The sequence below is a fragment of the Convolutriloba macropyga genome, unplaced genomic scaffold (genome assembly GCF_964194025.1).
Source record: "Convolutriloba macropyga unplaced genomic scaffold, txConMacr16.3 SCAFFOLD_1282, whole genome shotgun sequence".
Classification (NCBI taxonomy): domain Eukaryota; kingdom Metazoa; phylum Xenacoelomorpha; order Acoela; family Convolutidae; genus Convolutriloba; species Convolutriloba macropyga.
This window is the reverse complement of record NW_027450898.1, coordinates 30,465-57,563: the sequence shown is the minus strand read 5'-3', so window position 1 is coordinate 57,563 and position 27,099 is coordinate 30,465. Positions and strand designations below refer to the sequence as shown.

General features: G+C 35.4%; 1 protein-coding gene across 1 annotated transcript; it reads left to right on the top strand.

Annotated features, from left to right (window-relative positions):
• Positions 1 to 2,524: 2,524 nt before the first annotated feature.
• LOC142356250 (uncharacterized) lies at positions 2,525 to 27,099 on the top strand (the record flags this gene model as incomplete). Its single annotated transcript, XM_075408193.1, has 7 exons — positions 2,525 to 2,981; positions 6,807 to 7,079; positions 9,918 to 10,190; positions 12,587 to 12,868; positions 18,264 to 18,457; positions 18,821 to 19,020; positions 26,929 to 27,099. Coding segments are annotated over 7 exons (1,766 nt in total), but the record flags the coding sequence as incomplete, so codon positions are not given.

Genomic DNA, 27,099 nt, shown 5'->3' with positions numbered 1-27,099 from the left:
AAGCAGATTTAGGACATTTGTTCGCATGTTTGTAGGCCAAAATTTTCTTTCAAACCAGGTTTGCCTCTTTGCCTGACGGCCAGAATGCCAAAACCCATTAATTCAATTACTATACACGTTTCCAGAAGCCTGTAGCAAAAAAATGTGCGGGTGAGGTCAAGTAAGGTGATAGTTTCAGCTTTTGGTGGGGTCTATTAGTGGCTGAATTTACAATGGCAGCATTACTAATCAAAGTTGTGTGTCCAGTGCAATCAGAACTGGACGAGCAAAAATCAAAAACATGCATCAATGGAACAATAAAACGGAGGCGTATAATATCATTTTTTACTGATATTGAAAGATTACGGACGGTCTTCCCTCTCTCGGACCAGCTTTGGTCACCCGTGACCCAAATTTTGCCTGGGTTAGAGGGCGACTGGCCCATTATTGAACAAGGCAGGATGCCAACTTCCTCTGGTCTTGTCAGATGATTCAAAGCGAAATTCAAAGAACATGATGTACAGAATAGTTGATGATGAGACATGCTAAACAAAAATCTTCAAATTTTTGAAAATCAAAATTGTTGCCGTCTGAATGGAGTTTGCTGTTAAAGCATTAACCCGGGTTGGCTCTTCTTAGAAACCATATCCAAGACCATATATGGTTCCATAGACGAAGCGCATTGATTTCGTGTATGATCTTGCTATGGTATCCAAGAAACCATAAATGGTCTTGGATATGGTTTCTAAGAAACCATTGACGCCCGACTCCTCAGCGTCGATTTGATCATCATCGTTGATATGGTATGAACAAATCATGTATGGTCTTAGATATGGTTTCCAAGAAACCATATATGGTCTTTAATATGGTTTCTAAGAAACCATAACTGGTCTTTGATATGGTTTCTAAGAAACCATATATGGTCTTTGATGTGGTTTCTCGGAAACCATATATAATCTTGGTACAGTTTTCAAGGAACCATGTGTGGTCTTTGATATGGTTTCTTAGAAACCATAAATGATCTTGCTATGGTATTCAATAGTCTAAATATGGCCTTTGATATGGTTGCCGAGAAACCATATATGATATTGGTATGCTATCCAGGAAGCCATATATGGTCTTAGATATTGTTTACAGGAATTCAAACATGGCACTGGATATAATGAACAGTTTTGCGTGCGCGAGCAAAAAAAACTAATTCAATTCCGCAATCTTTTAGAGTGATGAAGATTAAGTTACAGTTTTTTGGGATAAACGCTGATAACTGAAGCTTAATAAGCTAAACAATAAAGCTAAGAACAATTAGAAAAAACACCAGAAAAAATCGTTTAAAGAGAAAAAAGTAACAAAAGTCTTAAGAAACGTTCCTTAACCGCCTTCATAATTCCTCAAAATCTTTGCATATTGAGAAAAAATTCGGTCAAAGTTAATTTTTCATTGAATTATTACTATAGCACATTCAAGAAACAAAGTGAAATATCAATTCAATTATCTTAAATGAACAAAAATAAGGAAGCACGGGTTTTCGTCAAGAGTTAGTCCTCTTCAGTTCTTAGTTCCTGCAAATCCGAAACGAAAAGCGAGAATGAATTTCTAATCTCACGGGGAGCACAACATTTTTCACTTATCAACAGTAAACGCTGTTTTAGTTTGTTCGCGACCACGCAGTTCTCTGCTATGTTATCCAAGACACCATAAGTTTTTTTTCACAAGGAATTTTTGAATCTCCGTTTTTATCGTCTGAAACCCGCATAGGACGTTGTTAAAAACATTTTGTGTTAAAAAAAGATATTGCACAAAAAAAGTTTTGATCTTGGATGGGCCATAAAAGTCTATGGCCTTTGATATGGTATCCAGGGCACCATAGAAAAAAAAATTGTTGAAGGCCAATGGCAAGTACGATATATTTGTTGTACTACGTTGTCCAAGAGACGTCGTTTGAGATCACCTTTAAGTTTTTGTATGGTCTTATGTATGGTATCAAAGAAGCCATACAACCATACATGTCTTACGTATGGTTTCTAAGAAACGTTTATGGTGGTCATCCCGGGAACCAATGTATTATATCAGCATAAGATAACATTAGATAGAAAGTTAACACTCAAGCAAAACTTTGAGAATGGGGACTACTCGGATGTTGTCGAACCCTGTTTCCAAATTCACTAAAATCATTATTTTTTGTAAAAGCTGACGCTCAACTCTCGGCAGTCTTAGAGATTTAAATTTGAGGATCGGTGGTGAATTGAACTGAAGTCCGGGCTCATATAACTAATATAGTATAGCTACTATAATATGTTTATCGTGATATCCTCAAAAATCTGAACTCTATGTCAGCGATTTTGCCATCATCAAAAACTTCTTACGTGGCACTTAGAATAAAGAAAGTTAGAAAAGCGATTTTCAACCTATAGTTACATATCATTCTATCTCACACATGCTGACTCAAACAAAATGACTAACCTTATATGGTTGTAGAGCATAAAATGTTGATTGATTAATATTATGTAAAAGTATGTTGATTACGCTAAAAGCTTTATTATTTTAGGATACCGCCTGCTTTTCAAGTCAATCAGCGGAGACAAGGAAAGCGATGTCTTGGAAGTAGACCAGTCATTGTATCCTCCCAATGTTAGCTTATCAACATCCACCGATATATCGGACCCCACCAGAATCCAACTCGAAGTCAAGTCGGAAGCAGGGACTGGCAGCACTATTGAGGTCATTATGAATACCACAAATGTTGTTCCCAGACTTGTCACAAAATCTTTCTCTCCTGATCTCACGTTTGAGTTTGTGAATTTGAAGCCGGGAGGTTTCTACCAGTTCCTAGTGACGTCATACAGTGCGGGTGGTGAGTTGAGAGTGAGTCGTGAGTTCTCTCCTGTGTCACAAGTGACCTTTCCTGGAGTTCCTCAGGAGTACTCTTACTCACCTGTGTTGACTACTTCCAGTGTATCCGTTGGATTCTATCTGCAAGGAATCTACCATGGCTGGTCAATTGAGTAAGATATATATTTATGCATATTAAAATGTACTTGAAAATTGCTTAATAATATTTTGACCAAACAAGGAAACTCGGTAATTTGCGTAAACATAAAGTTCTGACCCCGCTCATCCACATTTTTGGCAAAAATGTCTACCAAATGAGGAAGAGTGTTTTTTCAAAAAGAAATGCGTATGAACAAAAAGATTGCCTGCAACGCAAATAATTCAGTGGAGTAAAAATGCCGTATTAGATGGATCAGATCAACATTTATTAAGAAAGCAAGTCAAGAAGAACAACAAAATCAAACAACAATAACAGCAAACATTAATTACATCCAAAACTTATGTCCATTTCAAAAAACAAACTTAAAATAGAAACAGATAAATCTGAAACTAAACAAAATAACTTGTACTTCACTCAAAAAAATATGTTACCACTCCATAATAAGGCTCGGTAACAACTCGACAAAAATCAGCTGGAAAAAATTGGCGTATTTTTTTTTTTAAAAACAATTAATTTCGAAGTAATGAAAACCGTTAGATAGCAATTGAAAACATCCAACATGCTTACAATCACATACGCCTCAATAAGAAAGCATTAAGATCTGTCACTATTCATTTTTTATGCAGTTACAAAAAATGGCAAATAGAGACAACAAACAGAAATTCAATTAAAACAAAATTGAGTAATAGTTTTGTTTTTTTTTTCGAAAACAAATAGTTTTAAAGTCATGAAAGTCATTAGCTACAAAAAAAAAAACAAAATAATTAAATTGGTTGGTTTGTTTTTCCACAGGAAACCATTGAGACTTGTCATTATTCACAATATGTCTTACGTCTAGAAAAAGAACGTCAAATACAGACAAAAGTATAAAAAGTAGTCTACATTTTTTGCTAAAAGCCCGTGTGGAAGCCAGTAAAATTAAAACGAATTTTTTAAAAAATATATTAGATTTTGTACACTTGCACCTTTCATTGAAGAGAATAATGTCATATGTGACCTGTAAGTAACAATACTAGGTAGCAAACTGACAAAAATCACAAAAATATGGTTTAAAAGTAATTTTTATTAATTTTTGAAAACATTTGTTTTCAAAGTCATAAAAGCCATCAGCTATCTACTCAAATCACAATAATGGCTCAAATTTTCCACCCCAAGAAGTCAATGAGACCTGTAATTATCCAGGAAATTTCATACATTAAAAACAGAAAGTAAAAACTACAGTTAAAAGCAAATGTGAAAGATTCAATTAAATTCTTCGAGAAAGGGGGTGTCGAAGCCGTTAAAAACATAATCTATGCCTTTAAAGACTTTTATATGTTCAATTGTGTCTTATTTGGAACGTCAATGAAGTAATATACGAACTCTCAAAAACGTTATACTGCGACGAAACGAGGAAAAAAACGTGAAATTTGGCCAGATGCCTAAAAGTAAAAAAAAATGCGAAATCTAGTAGTATCAAAGCCAGAAAACCATAACTTAACGCGTAAGACCGCAAAACGATTAAGTTTTAATTCAAGAGACAGAAGAGGAAAAAGAATCATTCTTTCTTTGCTGACACTAAGCTACAAATTGACCAAATTTAAAGAAAACTAGTGGCATGGTCCAATAAGCCACTGTTTGTTTAAAAATCAAACTTTTTTAAAAGTCAAAACGTCCTTAATTTTTCGAGTAAAGAAACTAATTACACTAATTTGGAACTGCTTAGGAAGCCAATTGGATCTATTAACAGTGAGCTTTGATTTGATTTGTTCTGTCCTTTAATTAACATAATAAAGATGGAATCTTTTTTCAAAAATTGACCGGCTGATTACAATCTGAATCATATTTGGATTGCGACAGTCCAAGATTGGACCAAAACCAGCCTTGCCATTGCTGTTCTTCATTAGGAACACTCAATTCTGTCAAATGTTTCAGATCTAGATAATTTGTAATTTAGAAGATCAAAAACAAATGCTGTGTTTTTGATAATCAAGAGTAAAGTTAGCAAAAAAACGGTAAAATTTTAATTCCCGACTACTCTCAACGGAGGTGAAAGCAGGACGAGTTCCCCTTGTAGTTTAAATGTTAGTTGTTTTTGGTTGTGTTCTTTCGGGCAATTTAATCAAAGTGCACTAAAGAAGTTTATTTTGGGAAATTTTTGATGAAAAAGGCCGATCTTTGAAATATTTAGCCAAATTTTTAGCCAAAAAAATTAAATCAAAATAGTCAACATGATTTTTTTGTCTCTAAAAATAAAATCAACAGTGTTATTGTTTTTCAAGTTGCGTTTTTTCAAGTATTAAGTGCGAACGTTTTTACAGTCCTGCATTATCAATACATGCACGGGCTTCTTAGAAATAATTGCGTTAGTTCGAGGTAGTTGAAAATACTTTTATTCAGGTCTAATGACTGGAGTTTTTGATCATGGTCCATATTTGTATGGATCATACGGTTCATACGTCTATCACCTCAAACTGATATCGTTTAAAATTCAGATCGACATTATTTTTATTTGGTTGCATCTTTTCCTATTTTTTTTCATAAATCCTAACCAGATAGTCGCTCATGTCTTTGGTTCATTCTTTTCCAGAAAATTGTTTTTAATAAGTGAAACGTTTTGGTGATGGAAAGAGCAATTAAAACTTAATCAATTTGAAGGCAGCTTCATAAGACGTCCCAAAAGTTTTCACAGTCCCGGCATAATCAAAACTTGATAGGTATTTTTAGAATTAATTGCGTTAGATCGAGGTAGTTCAAAATAATTTTCGTGGAGGCCATTTTTACTGGACCGTTTGATCATTGCTTATTTTTCTTAAATCGTATCTGATCATTGCTAATGTTTTTCATAAATCGAATATTTTTCCAAAAAAAAATTGTTGCAATATGCTTTGCAATGTTAAAATTTCTGGCTGTCGAAAATGCATAAAGAGTTTTTAATCAAGTTTTTTACTGTCTTTTGACTAAAGGTTCTCCCCGTAAAAATTAGAGAGAAGCTGCAAAACCTAAATCTATTTGCTGAAAAAATCTTTTTACAACAGCAATTTGCCGCAACATTTGAGTTGTTTTCTGTATGTTAAATCATAGCAAACGCAGTGGGCTCTTTGCAAACAAGAAGTATTAAAAGAAATAATACTGAAAAGAATCGCCTCCAAAATAAAGTTTACAGCACTTTTTTGCTTTCTACTATTTGCAGGACAAAAAAATAACTACTACTCCAACAATACGCAAACTTTATTACAATACGAAATGAAAGAGATATGATGGTTGAAACACAAATTTCACAATTTCAGGATTGTAAGTTATTTTTTCAATTTCTTTTTTTTGCGAAATCATTGAAAAAATGTGTGCTTGTTGGTTGAAATTTTCCGGGCAAGAAAAGAGCTGCCTTTTCCACGGTTTTTTCTTATTTTTGAAAGCTGATAAAATTGAGCTCTTGATCGTTGAAGACAAATAATAAAACTATTTCTTCAATTATTTGCTGTATCATTGAATCTGTATTATTGTTTCGTTTGAAAAACTAAACATCACTTTCCGTTTTTATAGACTCAAAGATTGGATTAAATTTAATAATGAGTTTACCCGACAAATCTGAAAAATATTTGCTTATAGTATTAACCCTCCATTGTAGTAGAGGAAGATGCTTGCTTCAAAATGTACAAAAATGGAAATCTAAATTGCGGAACATCACAATCTTTTTTAATGACAGCCCGTGAGACAACGCGAAGGGTTATCAAAACTGCGTTATTTTATGTTATGAATCGGTAACATAAATCTATACCTGACCGTTCAGAGGGCACTCACTTAACTAAACAACCGACGGATGGAATATAATATTTTAGAACCAATTTGCACTGCCTAGATCCTCTTTCGGCCCATGCACCACCCCATGCACTTTCGATTTCTGGGTGTCCGACTTCGAGGTGGCCAACATGCCCACTGGGACCAACGTGACCATATCAATAAGTGCATCTGTAGTCTACCCTGGACACCCAATGCGGGTGGGCAACCCTCTAGTAATACAAGCGTCCACATATCCCGCACTGCCAGTTAAGACATCAAGCTGGATAACTGATACAACCTCTGCCACTGTGTATTTCAATGTAGATGGAGTGAAAGATGGATATCTAATCGAGTAAGCTACACGGGTAAAAAAATTGTCGATAAAAATGTAAGAACAGAGTGGAATTTGAGCCGAGTGCCAAAAGAGAACCCGTACTTGGCGCCAAGTCAGTATCAGTACTGGGCAAGTCTAATTGCAAGTCTAGTTATCAGTTCTGATTCAGAGCTACGATCGTAACACATTTTGGATTTTTCAGTCTCGTGTAGGTCTTCATCAAGATTTGATGAAGAGTCTTAATCCAAGTTTAGGCCAGGGCGACAAATCTAACGCAAAGTCTTGGCCAAGACATGGCAAATCTAAATTCAAGTCTTTGACAAAAGTCAGTTCTACGATGTAAAATCTTACGCGACACATTTATATGCTTCAAAACAAAAACAAGTAACTAAGTTACTTGACGTAGTCAGATGGGCCAATGTTTTCTTCAATTTTGCTATAATAACTAAAAGAACTGCACAAAATAACACCATTGGCAAGGTTGCGATTGACTTTGTTTTTTGTTGAAAAATTTTTGAAGCTCAAGGCTAAAAATTTTTACTTATGGTCAATTAGTTTTCTTGTGTCAGTTAGATCTTCGTTACATCACTATGGAAGTACATTTTCTAAACATGCGCTGTTTTTGTTCACTAGCTTTGCATTTTCTTATAATATTTTTATCAAATCTTGCTCCTACGAATTGGTATCCAATAAATGATAAAAATTAGGTAATAGGGCACATATTCATCATATATTATCCCTCAAGCAGGATTTTGTTATAGGTATGATCTGCAAAATTTTAAATTATGTCTTGTAAGACATTACTAAAACTTATATCGTACAATAGCTAATAATATGCCTCACAGTCTTTCTCAAGAGGGAAACAAACGATTAAGACAATTTTCAAAAAAATTTATCATAAAAAACCTCAATTCTCTGGGAGAATTTTTTTTCTTCGTCTTCAGAAAAATTTTTGTTAACATTAAATGCTGTGATAGTTTTTTAGATGGTTTCATTATCCATTGTTTGATTAGCAACCTCTCCAAAATGGTAACTTAGTAAAAAAAAATTATGGGAGTAACAAATATTTGAATTTTCAAATTATTATTTTTACCAATCAAAGCTTTCAGATTTTCCTTACGTGAGACAATAAGAACTTGATAGAACAAAGTAAATCTTCAAAAAAAAACATTAAGACCTTGTTACGTTTCATATTAGCCGTAGCGAGACAACACTAAAAATTTTATATTACCGTGTTAACGCCATATCAAGACCAATAAGGTACCGTATTAAGGCGGTGCCAAGTTTTATAAGGTAAAAAAGAAAATTGCATGATAATTATCGGAAAATTCTCCAGGCATGTTAAAACTTACCCTTAGAGATTTTCACAGCACAGTTTTTTTTTGAGTTTTTACTTTCCTCGGATTTCATTCCTGGTTCTGTACCGCCAGTTGCGGATCTAGTAAAAACATTATAAGAAGAAGAAGCCCAAGCCACGGACAAAACGGAGGTTTCAAGCCATCTCTTGAATTAAAGCAGAACATTAAACAGATAACAAATAAGGAATATCGTCCGATTTTTTTTTTTGAAATCGAGTTAAAAACTGACTGTGGAGATTTTTCATGTATACTACGAGTGGTTTTTCCCTCTTCTATTTGCATTCCGAGTTTGCGAAACCAAGTGCAACAGAGCAAAAGCGTTGTCTCTGTAAATATAAATCGCAAACAAGCATTCTTGTTGTCTGGTACAAAATTTTAAATGACTTGAGTTGATACCCAGTGCTAAAAAGAAACGAAGAAGTAGCTTGAAGGAGACGACCGTTTTCTTCTGAGTTATGTTAAATCACTTTGCTCTTCTCAAAAAATGGTAGTTACAAAATTTGGGTGCAGTGCTGTAGCCACCTTGTTACGGTTTTATGTGACGGTGTACTGAGTTGAGCTATTTTTCAACGGCGTGAAAGCTTACACCTAGTTTTAAAGGCAACCAAAAAGAAACTTGAACGAGATAACCGTTCTAGTTTAAATCACCCTGCTTCCAGAATCGGGTATTGGCAAAAATAGGGTGCAATGCTCTCTTTAAGGCCCTTTGTGACGCTGTTTTAGGGAAACTCTGCAAGCCCTTTGCGAAGCTCTGCAATTTTTAAGTGTGAAAAATTTTACCCCGTGTAAAAGGTAACGAAAAAGTAACTTGAAAGAGATAAGCGATAGATTTTAAATCGTTTCGCCTTCAGGAGGTCAGAATTCAGAAATCAGGACGTACAAAATTTCGGTACAGTGCCGTAGAAAACTTTTGGGGCCTTTTCAGGCACCGTAATTTTGTAAGTTTTGTTTGCTGTTTACGGTGGCGTATAAGTTTTAATAAGTTTGCAAAGTTTCGTCTAAGTTGGGCAGCCTGGGTATCCCTTGTCGCCTCCTTCAAAATCTGGAGCTACCTTGGCATTTCTCAAAAAAGACACACTACACGGATGTCCTTTTTATTTTGAAATTTTGATATCTTGGACATTATTTTTAATGAGTTTCCTTGTTCTTCATGACTTGAATTTTGACTTCTTTCGTTACGAATTTTTACCTCTTTCTGACCGTTGACTTATATTTTCGAACATTGGACTTTAACAGTAGCTTAGTTTATAATGCATAGTAGTTAGTATCTGCCGATCATTTTCAAGGTGAAGAGGTCATTTTGAGTTTTTTGATCCTATATAAGACACTCCAACCTATCTAAGCTGCAGACTCCCCACTTACCTCCCGCACCTACCTACCTGTGACCCCGCCCCCACCTACCTGTGCCCCTGTGCCCCCTCCATGCCCCCTACCTGAAATACAAAACATCAATGCATATTGAAATAAAGGTACAATATAATTCGTACAGTTATTTTAGATCCACCAGAGGTAGCTGTATAACAAGCTGTTTTGTGAACTCTTCTGTGACGTCATACACTGTGACAGAATTAGATCCCGGAAACTCCGAGATTATAACTGTCAAAGCTTACGTACAATACCCAGGACAAGACATCCTTGCTGGAGCTAGTCTGGATATCAGTGTGGCTACGCTGCCTGATACTCCGGATATCATCACAGTGTCCACTACAAACGAAAGTATTACATTCCAATTAGAAGTCCCAAGTGGATTTTGTCACGGTTTCTTGGTTCTGTAAGTATGTCATTCATAAATGTACAATAATGAAATGGTGTATAACTGTAAATGGTCTGAATGTTAAGAATTAGTGGCTCAAAAAGCCCCTGTATCAAAATGAAGTTGAATCAGCTGCAAAATCGAGCAAAATTGTGCTAAAAGAGAAGTATTTAGATCAATGAGCTGGAAAAAAGCAGAAGAAGAATGAGTCCACGATAAACGTACTTTATGAGTAGTCTTTATGTCTTTAAGTGATGTGATAATTATGGGGGGTTGGGTTATTAAGTAAAAATTTACAAAAAGAAGCTGATTTAGCTCAAGGCAAGCATTTCGTTCTCGTCAATTTTACAGATGTTTGGCAACAAAACTAAAGAAATTTGGATCTTTTCCATCTGTGCACCCTGCCCATCCTCCCCCACAGCTTAGTGGTGCATATTAATTGCAACCCCCCCCCCCCCCGACAGCTTAGTGGGTTCATATTATTTGCACTCCCCCATACGCGCGTGCCATAATTTAGATCTTTTCCGTTTGCGCCCCCCCCCCCCCCCCCCCCGACAGCTTAGTTGATTCATATTATTTGCTTTCCCCCAGAAACACGTGCCATATATTGGATCTTTTCCGTTCGTGCCCCCCACAGCTTAGTGGGTGCATAATATTTGCACCCCACAGACTCTCGTGCCATACTTTGGCTCTGTCCGGTTTATGCCCACAACAGCTTAGTGGGTGCGTATTATTTCGCAAATGCCATATTTTCGATCTTTTCCAATTGTGCCCTCCATAGCCTATTGGATGCATATTACTAGCTACGTCCAGACACACGTGCCATTTTTCACAAAATGATATAACAAGCAATGACACGTGCTCTGCTACCGGGGTGCATAACATACTGCGGGACATAAACGGTTCTAGTTGAGATGTCTTTGTTTTTTTTAATATAAGAAAAGGTATGTATCGTCGTTTTTTTCTAGCCAATTTCTTACAATTTTTTGTCAACATCATTGCTCTGTACGGGTTTTTAACATGAAAAAGATTCATTGCCGTCGTTTTCAATCGTAAAAGATTCGGTATTGTCGTTTTTCGAACATGAAAAATTCCATTGTCGTCGCTTTCAAAGGTAGGAGATATGTGTTATAGTCGTTTTTAAACGTAAAAGATATTCGGCATCGCAGTTTTCAAACCCAAAAGAAATTGGGTGTCGTCGGTTTCTTGGATGATGATAATAATATAAAGTATTGTCGGAAAATTATCTCAAGTTGATTCCAAAAACCAACTTTTGAGACTTTCTTGTAGTTTCTGGTAATATTTTTCATTGGTTTTCAGTTTTACCCTAGTATAAATCAGCTCTATATTTTTTTCAACCATTTTTTTCTCCATACAAAGGTTTTTAGTAATGCGATACTTCATAGAATGCTAAAAATTTTGTGACCTCTTCTTTCTCATGATAAATAATATCGGGACATTTTCATCTCAGGACATCTTTCTCTGTATTAATATTCCTTAACAGCATACTAGAGGTTTTTTACGTTGTTAATGAAACGCACTGACATTTTCACACATGAAACCGAAGAAACCGAACGTTTTTTACACTATTAACCGAGCGACAGAATCGGGCTAAACCGATTATACCGAACTTTTCTTGCTTTACCGGCCAAACATACTAAGCTTTCCAACGGTGCAAACCAAACATACCGAAGATTTCTTACCTTACGTGGAAAACTGAATATACTGAACATTTCTTTCGACGTTTTTGATCGATATTCTGGATTTGACGAAAAGATTCCACTCTTCCACTGTGCCAGGTGGCTTTAATTTTCGCTAACTTTTCGTCTGTAGTTGCAATAAAGTAACTGTTTAATTATGAAATTTGTCGTCTGTCTATGCTCCTCCAGCACAATGTGATATCCCTAGCACTCCTATAGAGTTTTTTCTTTATCAATTTATGTGTACTTTAACAGCTTGTTCTAGTATAAATTATGCAACACCGACATGAAGGGTACAAAAAAACTAGAATGAAGAGTAAAAAAACGCATGAAAAGGATTTTACGGCTCTTGTGCTTTTGCACCATTTTTTTAGGCCTGTTCTTTGACCAGTCAGATAATGGCTGACTCACGTGCACTCTTCAAACTGGGGTAGAATGAATGAAAAAAGTTTAAAATTTACTAAAAGTGCACGCAAGTGAACTGTGATGCGCTGCGAAAGCGACCACTATTTTCAAAACCCTGTTGACAAAAAACAATAGTAATAACTACATTTAAAGCAAATCGCTAATTATGAACTCCTGTACTCCTTTTTGAGAAACATTGTTGAATAACGTATCTAAACTGCAGTTTCTTTAATCAACTCTTTGCCAATTGGGTTGGTCGGGTTTACACGAGATTACATGAGTTCATTATAAGCAGTTCTGCTATTCCAGGTCAGATAGTGGGAGTTGTTCATCCGCACCGTGTGAAATCTTAGCGGAATCTACAATATCTTTCACAATCATTGGACTGAATTCACTAACTGTGGTCCACCTGACTATCCAGTCATTTGTTGATTACTCAGATGTTGGCAGACGAATTTCTCCATCAGCCCAGGAATTTGAAGAAGTTACTCGATCTCTTACACCTACTGAAAGGCGACAATCAACAAACTCCGTGTCACACATTACAATTTATTTTGACGGATTTGGAGACCTTGACGGTTTTCTGATCAGGTTGTCATTTTAGCCTGGACCATATTTGAGAGTTATTTATAAACACCAGTCGATAGTCAGTAACATTGACTTCGTTATTCCAAATAGGGCATCCCATAGTTTTCTAGCTTTTGTACTGACTGCCCAATAAGAATCTTCGGCTATCACGTTCAGTCTTTCGAGAATTTCACTGGCCCCGTTAATGAAAATTAAGGTAAATGTTCACATTTGCCGCAAGCTGTCAACAATTTGAGACTACTGCCAATTTGGGTGTCCAATGTAGTGTATTCTAGCATTGTTGGAGAACACGTCTCCAAGAGCTCAGTTGATTTAAAAGAGTGGCTTTTTCCCTTGACTTTTGCCAAAGCTGATGATCGGCAAAACAGTTAGTCTTTTCTAATTTTGTTGCCAGTTGTCAGTGTTTTTCCCGGATAAACTTCCTTGATTATAACGTTGTCGTTGAATTATTTTTATAGCTGCGAAGGAGGAGCTATATTGCGGTGGTCCTGGTTTCTTTTCGACTCGGTTTCGGTGATCTTGGTTTTTCTATCGGTCTTTTTTGTTTTTCTTACATGAAGTAGTTTTGTTGATGCGGCATTTTGACCTGAAAGCGAAAGTGAGAAAATCTGTCTTGGTGAACAGACTTTTTCTCAGCGAGAAAAGTTTTGGATTATGCGCTGCTTTCAATGAAAGTCTTTTTTACTTTGAAAAATGTTTTTGATCGACCGGCGCATATATATAATCATGTTTAGCCGTTTTTTCGTCCATTTGGCTCAATGTTTTCTACTGGTAATTTCGTTTTTTTTTTTGTAAAAAATATTATTTGATCAATGACGCATTAATACGTAACTTTCTGAAATTGATGCCGCTAAGTTTTGCGGAGCCCAATAATTATTTTCGAGTGTAAAATGTGTAAAATGTGTAAAAGAGTGTAAAATGTGAGAAATATGATTCTCTACTTTATAGATAGTTTTTGAATTTTTTCTTAATTTCTTCATTTTGGACCTGTGAACAGACTTTTTATCTTAAAAAACAGTGTATATGTCAAAGTTCTTGCACTGTACAACTCTTTTGAACGTGATGTATTTTTTTTTGAGAATTGTACACATACTAATCCATTTTTTGCGATTTTTCAAATTTTTTCTCTAGTTTTTGTTTTTGTTTCGGTTTTAATTCGTCGAAATTTTCTTTCTGTGCTCAGCATGTGGTTAATTTTCATGTTATTAAACGCTGATTTCTTTTGACGATTAATCTTTGAAATTCAATGAAAATTTGTCGTTTTTTTAATTACGGTTTTAATATTTTCAATTATAATTTTAATTATTTGATCTTATTTTGCAGTATTATAGTTTCTCGAAGCTCTGAACTCTTTTTCATTTTGTTTTTGGGCAGAAGGATGATTGTGTAATATTTTTAGTCCAAAGTGGCTAAATAAATTTATGCTCTTATTTTTTTGATCGATAACGTGGAGTGTAATTAAAATAGGATGTAAAAGTCAACGCTTCATGTGAAAACTAGGTGTATAGATCAATCGAAGAGCAGAAACATCAGAGATAGAGAGAGACTTTGATTTTCTGTTCGTATATTTGCTGAGATAGCGAGGAAAGTAGGTGTGAAGTAATTTTTTTCGTTTTACATTTGTTCAAAGAGCAAAGTTGAAAAAGTCAAATTTTCAGAATGACGTCTTTCCCTCATTAACGGCATTTTCACGCGTGACGTAATTTTTCACTTCTCTAGCAATACTTTTAGCTCATTTGCGTGATTTGATTTTGATCATACGCGACTTACGTCACTCAATAAAATGACTTTTGCACTTTAAAACTTAAGTTTTAATTGAATTAAATTAAAGTAAAAGGAACTCATATATGTAATTAGGGTTCCTAATGAGAAGGCTTCTGCGCAATCAAATTAAACTTGTTCTTTCTTTTTTAAATAAATCCTTTTCATTCAATAGCTTAGTTTGTCATCATCATCAAAGTAACGTATTTCGCATTGATGCAAATAACTAATTTTTTAATGCGGCACAATCTGATTCGAATGCTGTTTATTAATTTAAACTCAAAATTTTTCAGTGAAAATTGTTGCTCACTAAAATATTAACTAGTTGTGGTCTGTTCGGAAGCAGTTTTTGGCATCTGATGCAAATAATACACTTTCAGATTCTATTTTCAGATTTTTTTTGCTACCATTTTGCCCTATTTTTAAGCGTTGCGAGCACTTTTTGTATTCTTCTTCTATTTTTATAGCACTTGCGGAAATGTGTGAGTGAAATCAATTGTTCTAGAAAATTTGAGTTTTTTTTTTCATTTCAATTATTGAATACTTTCAATTGTTCTGTTGAAGAAAATTGGCAATATTTGAGCAAAATTTCGCCGATATTTGGATGTTTTTTTTGGTTTTTGCCCATTCTTCTAATCTTACGCTTCTCGTTGTAATTTTTCACCTTTAGTTCTTAGTTACAAATCAATCTATAGTTTTTGCGACTATGAGGTGGCACTTCAGGTCTTGACATGGTACGTGTTCGTTGAAATCAGTTACACAACTTTCTTTTTTTTTTCATTTTTTTTATCGTGGCATGTGCAATACATGTTTGATATCTCTGCTGCCTTTTGAATGAGTTACCGAACCAGCTGGTAAAACTAGAAAAAGTTTCTGCTGAATAATTCTTGGGAACATCTTAGATTTGGAACATGGTACTTTTCACTTAAATAAATTAAAATATTTTCCCATTTTGGCAGGGTTTTTGTCCTTTATTATTTAATTGTTGTTTGGTACTTTTCGGTCAACTACGGTTAGGTGTAAGATGTACAAGAAAATGCAATTAACATTTTATCAGATTAAGGGTCGGCATTTGCATTTGGAATTTGTAAAGATCTTTTTTAGACAATATTGCTTTTCGTTTTTGACCGCCATATTCTTTTCCTTTCCTCAATTTTCATTTTACCAATCGATTTCAGAATTTGTCTGTCAATTGTTATTTTTCTGTTGACTACCTGTTTTACAAGTTATTTTACCAGCAGTTTTTTTAGTGTCAACTGAAAACAATTTTTAAGAGACTGTTTATCAGTTTCTGTCAGTTAGTTTTCTCATTATACTCTTCCTGTTGTTGTTTCAAAATGCTTAGCAAATATTGTAGAACGTGGATTAGTACAGTGAGGATGTTCACTGTTCTACTTTTAGTCGTTTCCGGAATTCTTCCGGCTAAGTTTTTGTTTAGTCGCATGACTTTTTTTGTTTTTACTTTTTTTCACACAGCAAAGTTGAAATAGTCAAATTTTCTGAATGACTTCTTCCTCTCACTAACGGCATTTGCGCGTGTGACGTCATTTCCAAATTCTCTAGCAAAAGCTTCAGCTCAATTCCATGATTGATTTTGATCATACAAGACTTGCCTCACTCAATAAAATGACTTTTGCACTTTAAAACTTAAGTTTTATTTGAATTAAATTATGGTCAGAAGAACTCATATGTGTAATAAAGGTCCCTAACGAAAAGGCTTCTGCGCAATGAATTTAAACTTATTCTTTTTTGAATTTTTTTTCATTGAAGAGCTTTGTTTGTCATCAGCGTCGAAGTAACGTATTTCGCATTGATTAACGATTTTATTAATCCGGCACAATTTTGTTCGAAATTTGAAACGCTATCCTTTTTATGAGGCTCATCAAAAGAACGGGAGAACTTTTTCAACTTTATGACTCCTACCTCTATAACTATCCAGCCCACCTAACACCACAACTACCCAGCACAAATCTTTTAGTTAAGAGAGTTCAAATTACACGACTCTTCTTGTCGTGTCCCGTAATCTACCGGCTATGTTTTTATGCAAAATGTTCACTAGACCGTTTTTGCCAATTTTTTGTAGAAGGTTTTTGGACTTCTCAAGTAACTTCTCACGTTTCCATTCCTTTTTTTCATTCTTCCTCAATTGTTCTCACTCCAAAATAAACATTGCTGTTGAAATAAAAGCTATAGTAAGATCGTTGAGTTCTATGAACTGATATCTGAGCGGGTACCGCTTCTGACGAAAATGCTGAAGGTCGAGGGTTCAAATCCCTCCACAATCTGTTGCACCTTGAATTATTTTGCCCCACTGGTCGTCCGAGAGCAAATTTTAGGACGTTTGTCGGTTTAGTTTCTAAAATTATTCTATCAGATTTTTTTCTCCCGGTTAAAGTAGTTATTATTCGCTGGTTTCGTTTCAGAAGCTGGTTACTACGAGGTGGTTTTATTTCGGAAGCCAATATTTTATTGGAACTTGGGCGAGAATTTAGGAATATCTTCAGAATGCCTTTTAATGCACAGGGTGATATCGTGCTTCGTGTTCTCTCGTTTCATACAATGTATTATACAATATGGCATGATCATAGTACTGGTCAGAATAAAACTACAGAATTAAAAGCTATGCTTCAGCACTGATTTCGCCTGGGGTCAATCCGAAATAGCAATGATAAAAAGTGGCAGGGAACTTCGCCAAGTAGTGGTGTAAATTTTCCAGTTCGGAACAGGAAAAAGATTTCACACATAGCATTTAATTGCAGTAAGAGAAAATGAAATGTAGTCTTTGATTTTATAATGAAACGCGTACCTAAGGAGAGTGAAAGGATGATTCCCATAATCGTTTTCTTCTGCTCTGATATTTCCCACGAAAGTCATGGAAGAAATGCCATGAACATAGAATTGAAACTATGTTCCAGTTCAGAATAAAGCAAATACAATTACTAAAATTCAGCGCTGTCTTGATACTATACACCCAGTGCGTCGATTCCCGGTAAATACCGCCGGGAAAACTGGGAAAATTCATTCCTGGTAATTTCCGCTAAAATTGCCAGGAATGAATTTTCCCAGTTTTCCCAGTTGGAAAATTAAAAGGAATGACATTGATATAAAACAAGCTGCAGAGATGTGAATTTCGCGTGGGGAAAATACCAGGAACCCCGGATCACATCTATCTTGTAAAATATCCCGCTTTTCCTGATATTTAGTCCCACCCGGATACCAGCAAGATAACCGGAGAGTTTGATACGATCCAGGCGCCCCCGGTTGCCCCGGTAATTTTCTCAATAATTTCCCCGCTTAAACTGCTAATTCCCATCTATATAATTTCAGTTATCCCTGTAATTCCTGGTAATGGGTCCTGATAACTATACCCAATAGTGGTCCCGTTTTTCCTGGTAATTTCCCAAATACGTTCCTGGCAATCCCGCTAAAAATGTCAGGTTCCGACCATTACTTACCACCACTTACCAATCCCCTTGGGAATCCCGGTGAGTTTCCCAATGAGAAATGAGGGAACATAAACGGGAAAATTACCGGAAATTGGTCATAATTACCAGGAATCGACGCACTGGGTAACTTTGGGCCAGTTCTGAAGTTTTTACTACGGTTTGCATTGAATTACGAATACCGTTTATTTAAGCTCGGACATGGGCAGCTGTGCGAGTGACTGCACTAGCAATGATACATCCCTAGACACCTGGACCATAAATGGACTCACTTCAGGATTGACAGTTGAGATTGCAGTCAAAACATACAAAGATATCGCAGGATACCCAAGAGTATACTCCCTTCCACTAAATATCACCTTTGGCACTAGGCCGGGACTACCATCAGGTATATATTCATTCCAGCAGTTATATTGATATTTGGAGACCTCATAAAGGTTTTAAAAACAAGCAGAGAACCTTTTTGCCGTTTATCAAATAACTAGTCCCAAAATGGAGAAATTCGAAACTATGCTCTTATGGCAACTCACAACATACGGCAACCATTCTACACAAGGCTTAATGAAAATCATTCATACAACAGAAAGATGGAAATTTTAAGTTTAGTAAATAGCAAATTTAATTCGAAAACTCCGACTTACCGAGTTTGGTAGAAAAAGCGATTACCGACGCACAGAAAACATAGAATCTTTAAACCAGCAGCAGACCAAAACAGTTTCAATATAGAAAATTCGAATTTCCCTTTTTCTAGTGATCACCACGAGATCGTGCTACAGTGTTACACACTCTGTGACTCCACCCCCTGTTTGTGTGTGGACGACATTCTTCTACATAACAGACCCCCTTGCTAACTATGCTGATTTTCACAGACGATCAGTACCATGCGACGATCCGGCACCGATTTTATTTACGTACACTTCTCTCAACCCTGGAGTTCATCAGCCACTCTGGGTAATTTTTTTGCTGATTCACTTTCTGATGGACCAAAATGATTGATTTATAATATAGTTCATAGTAACGGTATTTAAATTACTGATGACAATTTTTCCTGAGCCAAACAAGCTCGGCTTAAGTATGTTTCAGAAGCGGTTCTGAAAGTCTGTCAAGGCTATGTTTTTCTTTACGGTACGGTAATGATGTTTGGTCGGTGTCTAAAATTGTCGCGCAGGTATAAGAACTATTGCATGCAGCTTGGTAATTGTGATGATACTTTATTTCAGATTTTAACGTTATTTGCTAACAGATTTCCAACTGAAAACATTGAGTTCCCGGGGACATTTGCTGTGGAAATATATCCAAGAACCAGATAGGGTTCTATAAAAGCCATACAAAAAATTTCATATCTGATGTTGCTGTTGACAAGAATTCCTTATTTGGTATGTGTAAATCTTATGTGTTATCTAAGAATATGATATAACATGTTTTTTATGTTTTATGGGCACCCTTTCATACTGATAGGATAATGAAACAAAATCCCATATCGTATTCTATTCAATTTTAACCTTGATTTTATTTAGTTCATATTTTGATCTTCAAATTAATCTGTTCATACAAGTAGACAGGATGATACTGTCTATTCACGATGTATATATTTTCATTTTTCCACTGTTTCGCGTGATTAACTTCCGATCATTTCATTTTCTTTTGTTAGTCAATCAGGAAATTCGTTCTTTCTGCTCATTTTGTTGATACAGCTCAGTTGATAACTCAATTTTGATCAATTGCTCTTGAAAATAGTGACTAGAATTCTAAAAAGCCATTCACGGTTTGATTTCCAACTCAACTTGTAGTGAAATTCATATTGAACAATCTAAAGTACCAATCGAGACGAAACCTCCTTCTTGAGTTGTAAAGATAACATTGGCAGCACAATCGGATTAACTAAAAAATCAATCCGCATAACATGGCGCAGCTAGCAGAAGACTCTCGAATAACATCGCTTTATATCGATGCTTTTTAAGAGAAAGTTAAAATCACTCCACCTCTCTCATGGCAAAAATGGACACAGCAGTCCAGTGGAAATTTGCACTTCTGGCAAAAAAAAGACATTCATTTAAAAACTATTTTGTATGGTCCACCTGCATGAGTCGACTACCCACCAGAACCAATCTAGAAAGAACCCAGTGAGAAATACACACAGGCAACAGAAAGCGATCGCAAAGCATGAAATCAGCAACTCAAAGTAGACTGACAAAATCGCTGTTAAAAGACAGAGGAGATTAGAGTCCTCTCTGGCCGTAAACCATAGAAATTTGCTATCAGAAAGCTATATCTCTCCTATGTCTTTCTATAGGAACTGGGGGACGCCGGATTGTCAAAATTCAGCGTCCACATTTCTTGATTGTAAAAGAATCCACGCAAAATTGTGGAAAGGCATGGAAGACTCTTCCACTAAAGCCGGAAACATCACCTTTGTTAGATTTGGATTTGTTGTCTTCTCTTCCAAACAAACCAAACAAAAAGATGAGAATCAGTTGAAAATTTCTACGGCCGTTTGACTGAGCATGCTGAAAAATGGAGCTCAAGGGATGACGAAAGAACTCTCATTCGTGATACTTTTGTTATCAACATGTTGGACTAGGATACGAAAAAAGGAAATTTAAAAAAAACACTAACACCTTCAACCATCAAAAGCTTTGGAAAAAGACATCCATTGGAAACAGGTATACAACGCCAACACAAAATCCAATCAAAATTGGAAAAATAGCAAATCCGTAATCAGCGTTTATAAATATCAAATCGAAATCGAAAAACTAATATCCATCAACAACGACAAGGCTATAATTGCAACGGAAATGACTCCCACCAAAATTGCAAGGAAATTGTACTGTCGCAACTGTAGACTACTTTGGAACAACAACCACGGTCAAAATTGCCCCCTCCCCAAAGTAAAACCTGTAATAATTGTAGAATTTCAAATCATTTTGAAAATGGTACAGAAAACCAAAACAGACCCAGACCCAAACACTACTACCACAACGAACAAACATCAACCAAATGAAAACTACTCCTAAAAGAGATGACGATGAAGACTTGATTAAGGACAAAGAACTATACAATCAAATATTCGACTCGACATATGACAGTGACTCAGATGATAACCATATTGCAGCCATTTGAAGTGGAACAGGAAGTAAACTACAACCCCTCATTGCAAAAACAATTTGAAAAGATCTATTCATTTTCACTGATAGATTCTGGTAGTATATTTAGCATAATCAACATAAGTAATGTATATTACATACTAACAAACAATTCCTCAGCTCGATGAATCAAATCTAGAGACGAAAAAAGACTTGAAAACTTATTCAAACTAACCCACCAACGTCATCGGAAAATTATCAACAGATGTCACATACAACGACTAGACATGTGATAATGCACTCCTAACAGTAGTTTACGATGGCAACAAGAACATTATCGGACAGGACTTTTTCCATAGTTTTGGACTTGCAATTGTGCAACAAATGGCAACAAAGGGTAAATCAAATAATGATATTTGTAACACTGCATGCAAAATTAAGCACTCAACCGCGTCGCATTTTCCCGAATTTGTTTCTAAAATTAGATTGACATATGCACATATCGTTTAAAAAACATTCATCAAAAGTACAAAGCAAAACACCAAAAAATTTGACGCGTTCCAATTAGTCTGCAATCCAGACTTACTGATGCACTCAACAGAGTGCAAAAAGCAGGCAATATGGGGAAAATATCAAACTATGGTTACAAAAGTTTCATTTCTTATCTGATAATCACAGTACAAAATATACAATTAAATTAGCATTAGAGTTCAAAATGCCTCACTAAAACCATTCACAAAAACAAATACCAAATTCCTAATGTAGAAATGATAATCAATTCAGTATCAAAACACCTAACAAAGCGTTTTTTTAACAGTGGCTCAAAATACGCACATAGTCAACAAATAATACAAAAAGTTACAGCTAAACATTGCAATATTGATAAAATTGTGGAGAATCAATAGGTACTTATAGATTTGAAACCGGATTTTATGGTTCAAAATATATTTTATGGTGCAAAGTTCCAGAAAACCAATGACTTTACACTTATAGGTCCCCGAAACCATATTGTTTCTTAGATGATTTTATAATAGTCAATACCAGATCAGAATCCCCCAATAATAATTTTGTGACCAAATGCTTGAAAAGGTTAAATGATTATAATTTGCGCATCAATTATTAAAATGCTATTCCGCGAAGCCTGGAACGGAATGGCTCTGTTATAAATTCCTTCAAACAAGGAGTTTGCCACCCGAAAGCAAAACAACATCTATTTTAGCTATTCTTCTCCCAAATACCCGAAAGTGATTACGATCATTCCATAGATCGGTACACCGTATCAGCAAAATTATACCAAAATGAAAACAATTTTCTCATCCACTTAGATTATTGTTGAAAAAAATCAAAAAAATTGTGCTAACTGAAACTCGCAAAACACAATTGGATTTAATCAAAGAAAAATTGCTCAAATTACCAAAAATTGTCATTATAATCCTCAACTAGACGTCATAGTAAAATGTGATGTGTCAAGATCTGGACTCAGTGCGGCACTAGAAGGAACACCAAATGGGTAGAAAACATTAACATTAGCCTATCGTTATTTAAACAACACTGAAGACCGAAACAGTGTTATTGATGTAGAACTGTTGGGAATAGTGTGGTTCATCTAATACTTCAAGTAAAATTTGCACGGCAAAGAGTTTTCAGTAATCACAGATCATCATGCTCTATTATCTATACTCAAGGAAAATAGATCAAACAAATTTGACAATAGTAAACTGTCATAATGAGTCGATTGACTACTCCCATACAACTTTACTATCGAACTTATGCCGGGAGCAAAAATCGGTTTGGTGGACTATATTTCTCGGAATCCATTTGCCAAGGCAAAGAAAATTTCTACTTTCGATGACAATTTTGTACTGCCAACTCTTTCAAGGATCAGAAAACCATTCAAACTCATCATTAGACTTAAGTCTGTAGTCCTGTAAGTACTTAATACAATATTACAACGCAATTTCCGTACTCAAAATTCAAATTCAGTTAAAAACACCACAATACACCACTCTTAAAACATTTTCATCGTTGTTTAGAAACAAGTCAACAGCACCGCATACATCGTCAGATATAAAACATTTGTCAAATGAACCACAAATAACACTTCCCATAAATCGTTTTTATACACAATTCACACACGTCATTTGCACTGCAAGTGCTATTGCCACACTCACAGAGTGAACACGCACTAAGCATTAAGCCTAAAAAAATTTACAGACCATAAACGAAGTTAGTGCAAATGCCCTGCAAAACTCCGAGTGAAGAATGTGAATAATCTGAACAATAAATACCAATAAGCACCATGATTGTCACCAAGTAAAAAAATGACAACCAGATACCTTAATTAAGCGCGAAAATAAAATTAACAAATCTGAACACACTGCATCCAAATATATCTCAATTTTTGCCCATAAGCTACTCAGAATCAATCAATCAAAATACGAATCATCATTGAAAATGCGTCGAGGAAAACTGACGAAAACTTCCACACCTAATCCAACAAGATTAACATGCAACCCTGAATTAGACTCGGATACTTTTCCGACAAAACAGCAACTGGGATCAACAAACCTTTCATCTATACTACGCCCTCTACCAAAACTCTTGATGCCCCCTAACGACCAAGGCTTCACGGAGACGATTAACTATTTTTTTTGTAAAAAAAACTTCTCCTAATCCTTACTGGTAAAGAAGCAATCTTTATGGAGATGAAGGATTGTGCACTCCGCAACGACGCATTCCAACTGAAGGATAAAATAATACACTCATTGAACACTTTAGAAGGACATGAATGTAAGAAATGGATGTCTCTGCTTAGACGAACGAATTGCAATTCCGAAAGCCGAAAAGGAAGCTGCACTGGAAGACAAACACTCAACACACCCAGGCAGCTTTGTAATGCTCTCACTGGCACAAAACATTTAGTGTGCGTACATCCCACGCTATAATATAGCAAAAGCTAATTAATTCATAGCACGCACGGATATCGGTAGGAATACAAAACCAGTGATTCATCGTAGCAAATGGTCACCATAAACTACATATAAATTAGCAACAGAAAAAATACATTTGCCGCCCTATTCTAGACGGAAGAGCAATAGGACAAAACTTCTTAATTGCCACCAATAGATACTCTAAATATCCATCTGCAGAAATAGTAAATAAAGCCTTTAGGCATGAAAATATCAAATTCTTTTATATATATATATATATATATATATATATATATATATATATATATATATATTTATATATATACATATATATTTATATATATTTACACATATATATATATATATATATATATATATATCTATATATATATATATCTATATATATAATATATATATATATATATATATATATATATATATATATATATATAGATAGTGATATATATAAAATCACGGAGGACAAAGATCTATTAGATTAAGCCAAGCTAAGTTTTTGAGAAGATTTAAAAAAATTTGCATAAAAGATAATTGTGAACCAATTTACGAACCAGCAATGATCATAGGGCAGTCGGGCTTTTTGAATGCCGCATTCAAACAGAAAAAGGAGAATAATAATTTATATAATTTCATCTAAAAGAAATAATTTAATTTACAACATGAGCGCTTACATTTTCAGCAAATACGTTTACGAAAACAAAATACCCCAAATTTAACCCCCTCCTGAAGGAATTTATGGTAGAAAATCTTGCACAGCAATTTCAAATATAACAAGTAAATAGGATAATAAACACCCCGAATACAATAAAATAAGCCAGCACTATAAAGTTACAATAACGGACGTTCGAATCTATCTGACGAACAATGGGCGAAAACTAGTATTTTCTGCAATCTCGAAGTCGAGAAAGCCCCCTGTGCAGCAGATTTTAACGCTCACGCAAGACAGGAGAAAAAGCAGACAATCAGAATCGTCCATTTTGGTGAGAAGATATTTCACGCCCTGCTACTCGAACAAGGAGAAGTGTTCGAGTGAATGAAGCGAGGAAAATCAACGCAAATCGCAGACTGAAAAGACTTTTTATATAGCTTATGCGAAGTATGCTCACCCGGAAGTACGGTTGGCACAATAAAGATCATTTTCAAGTAGGCTAACAAGACAGAAAAGCGAACCAGATGTTGGGATATAGCAAAATTTGGCACTAAATAGCACTGAATAATCCAAAAATCCACAACTTTGGCTCAATATGCGGATAGATGTCCACGAAACTTTAGTGAAAAAACGCTGGAACAAAACATCGCAAACCACAAAAACAACTTTCTTGAAAAACTTAAGAAGGAATAAAATCAAAAGATCTCGCAAGCAAGCAGATGATGTCAGAATTGTTTTTTTTCTCGTTCCTTTATCTAGACTACCAGCGAAGTGCATTAAAAATGAGGACTCCAGAACGAAGACCCGACGGTGCGAAAAGTGACGGTGCATTCTAAAACAATCCAGATCTTGCACAATTTCTTTATTTCAGCCGCCAACGACAAATTGCGCCGCCACCTCCTCAACTCTGCTTTATTGTCTTCTGCGCCGTAATTAATTTCCATATTAAGAGAAATCAAACGTGCGGTTTCAATGTGACATGTCAGGTCCGAAGCATTATCTGTACGACAAAGCAAACGTTAACACAAGAGAACAAGCTCTTCACTATCTCAAAGTCGACCAGCGCAGACGATTGTGGAAAACATAACATACAAGGATATAACGATCCGATCGCCGACACCTGCCCAACTTTTTTTAGGCACTTACTCCCACTTACAATCCAAATGAGAGCTGAGCGTGCAATCCCCAACCCAACATCCCAAGCAAAAAGGAAATGACGGTCTATAAGGCTGAACAAGGTAACGATGACCATTCCGATTAAATCTAAATCAAAGAACAAAAGCCTTCATAAGTTTGTTGATTTAATTTATATAGCTCTACTATGCAAACCGTTGAAAAATTAAAAATTTTCTGATTTTATTTTATTATAGTGTAAAATATCATTTTTTCGCAAAGCGGGATTTTTCATACGGATAGGACATTTGAACGATATCCCATATCGTATTTAGTTAAATTTTAACTTTTTCATTTTTTGATCTTCAATTTAATCTGCTCATATAAGTAGACAGTTAACTCTCTATTCACGTTGTAAACATTCATGTATTTACGCTTTTCCGCATGATCAACTTGTGATAATTTCATTGCCTTTGGCGAACCAATCTGTAAATATTTTCGTTGATACAACTCAGTTGATAATTCTATCTTAATTGCTCTTCGAAATAGTGAAAAAAATCTAAATAGCCAATCGCGGCGAGATGATCTCCAACTCTCAACTTGTTATGAAAGTTAATTGACTAATCAGAAGTACCAATCTCGACGCAAACTCCTCTTGAGTTGCGAAGAAAACATACGCAGCGCATTAGGGTTAACTAAATAATCATTCAGCATAACTCACCCATACATCACTCATTCATGATTTCGAAGTTAGCATTCATTTAACCGATTTATGGTTACCTGGTAACATTTATATTTGTCGCGTGGTGTTTTCTTTATGATTCTGAAGTAGAGCACACACGTCGCGCCTCTCTTTTTTATATAATAACAAAATGTTAACTTTTGGCTGACCATGAAATCTACTGAAGCACATTTCGTTGGTTGCAATAAAACTTTTTACAGATAGTCGAGCTAGCACAGTTGAAAAAGAGCATTAAGTTGAGTTTTCCTTAACTCAGTTGAGGTAAATTGTTCTTCAATTTTCAAAGTCTGTTAATAAACTAACAATTTTTATTGTCATTCGTAGGTTGGGGCTTGGACATATCATGGTGGGTCTGATATCCATAAAGAGAATGAGACTACATATTCCGACGCCAACCGAACAGCAGAGTAAGTGTAATAAATCTGTCTGATTTACATGTTCCAGTTAGTGTTTGTGACTGGAAAGATAAAAAATCAAACTTTGTACCTCATATGG